Genomic DNA, 6,674 nt, shown 5'->3' with positions numbered 1-6,674 from the left:
TAATAATAATAATAATAATAATAATAATAATAATAATAATAATAATAGAAATAAATAGAAATGATGAAAACAAGAATCAATCAATAATATAAACAACAAGGCAACAAGAACACCATAACTAAGAAACCGAATTTCTCTGACTCTGTTATGAGAAGGGAGAGACTTCAAGTTTATAATTGGCAAAATACATAAGTTACCCCCTAAACTATAGACCAAATCTCTATTACACATTTTTTGCCGACGAAAATTACCTTACACACTCATGTCATATAGGAGTGCTAAAATAAATATATACTTATGTACAAATTGAAAATAGGGAAATATCGCATATGTATAGGAAAATATCAAACTTGTGTTGGGTAGGGTATCTTACTTTATTGAGTAATTAAATTATTAAGATCAGTAATCATTATATTTAAAAACTTATATATTTTTCTTTTATAATAATTCGAACATAATTTTTTAATATAAAGTTTATATAATTATTATAAAATTTTATACACGCGCAACTTGCGTATCCTAAAAATTAGCAATATTATAAGAAAGCTAAAAAATTGCACAAGACCAATGATTATGAGCATCTTCTATTCTATTCTCCAAGTAAATCATTTCCAACTAGAAGCAATAACAATTGTGTTGCTAAAAATGAGAAACTTAATATATAACCGCAAAAAATCCTTCTAAAGAAAAATATTTCAATTAGAAGCTTTATTCCCTTTTGTTATTCCCGCTTAGCTTCACCAGTCCAGTAAGTTTTCACAGCAATAAGAATCTTCTCTGGGTTAAATGGTCCACTCTCATGGTCTACAATGCGACTTTGCCATCTCATGCCGTCTGCTATACTTTTGATTTTCACTAGGACTTCCACTACATCTCTGAATATAACAGTACCTTCAGGCCTCAGGATTCTATCCATCTCAAGGAGAATGTAGGTGATATCACATCTTCATAAATAAATAAATAAAATTAACATACACATTTAAATCAATACACAACAACAACAACAACTCAGTATAATCTCAGTAGTGGGGTTTGGGTAGGGTAGTGTGTACGCAGACCTTACCCCTACCCTGGAGTAGAGAGGTTGTTTCCGATAGACCCTCGGCATCCTTCCCTCCAAGAACTCACCGCCTTCCTCTTGGGTTGACTAGAACTCGCAACCTCTTGGTTGGAAGTGGAGGGTGCTTACCATCAGAGCAACCCCTCTTGTCAAATAAATCAATACACGAGAACAGAAATACATCAATACGCATGAGCATTTTACCTGTCCTGATATAGGCTGATCAAACCACCAGCATGGATGAGATCGTATGTTCGTGGATACGTTGAGAAAGCTTCACACCAATCATTGTATGTGCCAATGAAGCCTCGTTCATATATCACACCCAAAGTGTCGGGGTCATTATTGGCAGGAACCACGTTCATTACCCAAACTGGATATTTCGAAAGAGCTGCAGCGAATCCACCCAAATAAGCATTCGCGTCCATCACGTTACGATATCGTCCTTGGGGTAAGAGACCAATTAGGCGTTTGTAGTATGACACCCGTTCATTCCATACCTGATTACAACAACAACAACAACAACAAAAACTATGGCTCAGTCTTAAACAAGTTTTAGGACGGGTATACCATGTTTCTCCATTTAAATTCATGATGAATCTCTATTCTATACCTGATTATCCTCTTGAAATTTCTCTATTGTGATGCTTGGTATTGAACCACTACTAATCCTAGGAGGAGTAGCGAATGCTCGCTCTGGCCATTTTTCTAATGCACCACCTGCGACTTCATCCGAGTTGGTTACTTCTGGCAGCGGCGTGATACATGCTTCCATGTCTTGGTACCTTATTTGAGTAATGATATAGAGAGGTCAAACTGGAATTAATTCTTCATAAATGGATTAGATATTATAGTATCGGTCACTTTATAAGAAATTGAGAAAGTACCATGCTGCATCACCGTTGCCTGACTTGCAGATATGTGGCTTATGATTAGATGATCTGCTTTTGGTGCATTCAATGTGGTTGAGAGGCTTTTGCCACACAGCTAGGTCACCCTTCTCGATCACCTTTTTCCAGCAAAGTCGCCTCGCAGTGTCTTCAATGGAATCTTGCTCTTGCTTCAAATCTTCTTGGGTTCTCTCCCAACCTCTCCAGTATGTCTTCCAGCGGATAGGAGGGCCTGAAAGTATCCAATAACCCCCTGGCCGTAGAACTCTGTCAACTTCAATAAGGTACAATCCATCTGTAAACAAAAAAGAAATGATACAAGGATGAGGATTTCGATTGTTTATATATGTAGCTCATCTCATCATCAATTTTGCCCGACGTATATATGGTTTAATAACACCTTACCGTACTTGTTCCATGGGATTAAGCAACGAGAACAATGAGCCATATCAAAAGCCCTCGCTGGATATGGAAGTCTCTGAGAACCCATAACACCAATCATTGCCGGAACTCCTCTTTCTAGTGCAAACCAGACCTGTGCTTCGTGTGTATCTCTTGGAGCAAAAGACATGGCTACTATATCCCGCTTCAGCAGATAAGCACCCCAACTTGCAACCTTTTATGACATTGAAGTTTAAGATGTTTTTAGTACGAACTGCATAAGTATATAATAAGGTATTTAAGCAACAAAAAACAGATTGGTTCCAATAAAGAAGTAGGAAAATCCTTAATGTAATAAAGAGGCATAATCTTACACCACAGCCTGTATCGATTGCTGTCCGAATGGCTCCACTAGTAAGGGGAACCAGCTCACTTATATCATCAATGTAAGCATCAGCTCCGTGCGGGAACATGGTGCCACCTCCTGGAAATCTTAAACGATCACCTTCCACTTGGACCCAATTCTGAACAGCTTTCTCAATGCTAAGTTCTTTATGTGGAATATTGGCAAACCAAGCATAATCTCTACTCTGAGGCCATTTGAAGGGAATCTTGTAATTTGGTGGAGCAGGTATAAGACAACGGATAAGTTCTTCCTTGCTTGGGCAATGCCTCTCTCTGTACTTTAACATATTACGGTCAAATTTTCGACCCCTCTGTGGCTCTTGACATGGTGTGTATTCGCTGTAGGACATATCACAGGGTGGAAAGTTTTCTGATGACTTAGAGTTGTTGACCACTAACTGATGATGGCTTTCGAAATCGAGAGGGACTGAGAGTGACGATGATGATGATGATGATGACGACGATGATGATATTCGTGATGTCGCGATATCAGGGTTCGGAGATCCAGAATCACAGCCAACTCTGGAATATACTTCAGATTGACTGGATGGAGTGGGTCTAGCATTCTGCCAGGCTCCTAGGACATAGAATAAGATGCAGAGGCCACTAACAGCAAGGATCCAAGTGAGCCGTTTTCTCTTCGATTCGAGCTGGTGTAACTTTGGGGATCCACTATGGTCTTTTGCCATCTATACCTGCTCATATTCATGTAAAAAAATATATATACATCAGACCAAAAAGGAAGTATTGGAAAATGATATTAAAGTGATTCTTTTCTGCTAAATATATGATTAATTTAACTCTCAGAAACAACTTTCAAGAAGAAAAAATAAATAACATCATTTACCTTGTTTTTTAATTTCTTTCTTGATTTCGATGAAAGTATAAACAACAATGTTTATTGACCAAAAAGGAAAAGGAGAAACAACAGTAAATATTCTTATTTTAATTTGAAGAAGTATCTGCATAATGTAACATTCAGCTACGTATAAAAAGAAGGAAGGAAGTGATCATAATTTGACAAATAAATACAAATGAATATCAGAAAATAACCATCTGTTTATTAGAAAACAGATCTTTTCCTAATATAAAAGGATTGCAATTAGCACAACACAGAGATAGAGTGCAACTAAATCAAAACATACCTATACAACGAAGGAATATACCTCTCAGTATATCTATCTGCTTCTTGAACCAAAATGTCTACTTTTCCCTGAGTTAATATAAAATACAACAAGAAGTAAAAACCAATGGTGTTTGGACACATGAGTACTAGGCACATACAAATAGATAGAACACACGGGCGGAGCCACAGTGTTGTTTGCGGGTTCAGTCGAACTCAGTAGTTTTGTTCAAACCCTGTATTTGTATTAAGAAATCCAATAAATATATATAAATTATTAATTTAGAACCCAATAACTTAAAAGGATTATAATCTCGAATCCATAAGGTTAAAATCTCAGCTCCGTCTCTGATAGTACATATAGACTGTGTTTAAATTTGTGTTTAGAAAAGATGCAAGTTCATGGATCTTACATCATAAAATCAAAGGGAAGTTTTTGTTTTTGTTCAATCATCGTACATTTGATGTTGCAGGTACAGAGAACGTAGAGTAATCACGAAGGGACAGTAACTATATATGGAGTTTCTTGAACACAAAACACCATTGTCGCTATAAATATACAAAGAAGAGGGAATTTATAGGGGAAAAAGATGAAGTTGAATGTGCATTAAATTTAAGTTTGTCAGTTGGTGATATAATTGAAATGATACTAAAGAGTCGGAAGATAGGGGATGGAGAAATGATTGAGAGAACCTGGTCCAAGTAAAGCAGAGAATGGAGGTTTTTTTGTCCGACAAATGCCCGCAAGAAGTGAGCGTCCTTCACTCTATCCTCAAATGGCTCTCCACCTCATTCCTAATTTCTACCTCCTTGCCCATGTAGAGGAACAATCTTCAATTTCCTATTCTTTATATAATAAAGAAATGCCTCAAAAATAGTATTAGTATAATGCTCCCTCCATTCAGTTTATGTCAACATGTTTGACTGGACATAGAGTTTAAGAAAAAATGAAAATTTTTGAAATTTGTGGTCCTAAACAAGTCAAAAAAGGGGCTCAGAGTATTTGTATGGTTATAAAAGTTTCTCATTAAGGGTAGAATTGTAAGTTTAAGCTAAATTATTATCAAATTTAGAAATTGATCATTCTTTTTGAAACGGGCTAAAAAGAAAATATAGGTTCACATAAACTGGAACAGAGGGAGGGAGTAACTACTTTTACAAATTAATAGAAAAGTTGTAAGGTATACATGCAAAAATATGTATGAAATGAAAACAACTTGAAATATTACATGATTTCAAACAAAAAGAATCTATAGTAATTGAATATATACTCAATAATTTTCTCAAATTAACTTATGAAAAACTTCTTTATACACTATATTTTTTATTTCATTTAATATTTGATCATCATCGTTAAATCCATCTCTACTTGTCACTCGAGAGAGAGCAACATAACAATATTGACAGTGTAAACACATGTATTTTTAGAAATAGTCACACGTGAAATGATGATTTGCCTTGACTTTATTTAAAGGTCATACATATGAAAAAATATAATGCGATTGAAAATTATATTTGCTTGAATTAAAATAGTATTGGTGAAAATACAATTATAGTTAAAACATAAAAAATTCTATGGTAAAAAGATCGAGACAAAACAATTTCTATATCTAGTAGATGGGGTAATCGTGAAGACAACCTAATCTAATGCTAGTATTAGCGGCTACTTTTTCAGTTCGAATCCGTAACTTATATATTACACGAAAATAACTTTACCGTTGCTCCAAGGCCCTCCTTCACGATTACCCCACCTACTAGATCTAGAAATTGTTTTGTCTCGATCTTTTTACCATATAAAATTATCTTTAAAGAGATTCAAGCTTACTGCAGTAAAGTCTTCACTAGTTCAGCAGTAATCATCTTGACTTGTCTTCCCGGGATACAACAGTCCGATCACGTCGTACGACTCGAACATAATCTAGATAAGCTGTTGAGTCTAGAGCTCCACAAGATGAACACCTTCCTTCAACAAAAGTAATAACTCTTTTCTTCTATTTTCACAACTTTGACCTCACTTTTTTAAACACTCCACAATTATTTTTCACGCCATATTATGGAAGGAAAACTCTCATTTATAGGTGTAGAAATTCTTCCTTGAATTAAATTGGAAGAAAGTCACTACAAGAAATTTGGCCAAAACTGATTGCGATAAGTCGATCGGTCAAAAAATCGGCTGAAAAATGACCGAAGTGGGTTAGGTTTTTCAAAATATTTTATTTTTCAATTTTAATTTATGAAATCGACCAACTTAGATCAATTATTTTGGCGCAAAAAATGCAAAAAACTATTTTTGCGTCCCATGAAATTTATTTTTCAAGAAACGGGCCAAATTTTATCGATTTTTCATTTAAAATAAATTAAAATTAATATTCAAAACCGACCAATCTTCAGTCAAATTTTTAAAAATCAACCGATTTGGGTCGGTAATTTTATTTTTTAATAAAATCGACCGATATCGTTCAATTATTTTCGCGAAAAAATATAATTAAAGAGTATTAATAAAATAAAAGACAGTCTTAAAATAAAATGCATCAATAATCTAGTTGTAGAATAGTATTTTGCCACAGTACAGACCCCTGTTCGATTTCCAGATGGTGCATTTTTCAATTACATAATTAAAAATACCGACCGAATTCGGCAAGTTTTGTCATTTTTGGAAATTAATTCACCGACCGAAATCGGTAAAAAATATCGACCAAAGACGATCGGTTGGCTCTATCGACTATACGATTATTGTTTGCCATGAATCGGTCGGTTTTCATTCGATTTTTGCAAATTACCGACCATTGGTCAGTTTTGGCAGTCGATTCTCCCT

At 35.0% G+C, this 6,674-nt stretch overlaps 1 protein-coding gene across 5 annotated transcripts; it reads right to left on the bottom strand.

Annotated features, from left to right (window-relative positions):
* Positions 1-510: 510 nt before the first annotated feature.
* Positions 511-4,680, bottom strand: LOC107785021 (putative methyltransferase PMT18). 5 transcript variants are annotated; one of them, XM_075224562.1, is made up of 8 exons: positions 4,553-4,680; positions 3,882-3,949; positions 2,706-3,431; positions 2,356-2,566; positions 1,948-2,245; positions 1,674-1,845; positions 1,265-1,560; positions 511-944 (listed from the first exon to the last, which is right to left on the bottom strand). In XM_075224562.1, exons 3-8 carry the CDS (start codon positions 3,423-3,425, stop codon positions 722-724), a joined length of 1,920 nt encoding a protein of 639 aa, XP_075080663.1. In that variant the 5' UTR covers positions 3,426-3,431; positions 3,882-3,949; positions 4,553-4,680; the 3' UTR covers positions 511-721. The 5 variants fall into 5 exon arrangements, with proteins under 5 accessions (XP_075080663.1, XP_075080791.1, XP_075080692.1 ...); XM_075224690.1 differs by having other exon boundaries at positions 3,903-3,949; positions 4,553-4,672; XM_075224591.1 differs by lacking the exon at positions 4,553-4,680 and adding an exon at positions 4,273-4,398.
* Between the last annotated feature and the right edge of the window lie 1,994 nt (positions 4,681-6,674).

This window comes from Nicotiana tabacum, chromosome 1, assembly GCF_000715075.1.
Source record: "Nicotiana tabacum cultivar K326 chromosome 1, ASM71507v2, whole genome shotgun sequence".
NCBI classification, from domain to species: domain Eukaryota; kingdom Viridiplantae; phylum Streptophyta; class Magnoliopsida; order Solanales; family Solanaceae; genus Nicotiana; species Nicotiana tabacum.
This window is presented reverse-complemented; position numbering and strand designations above follow the sequence as displayed.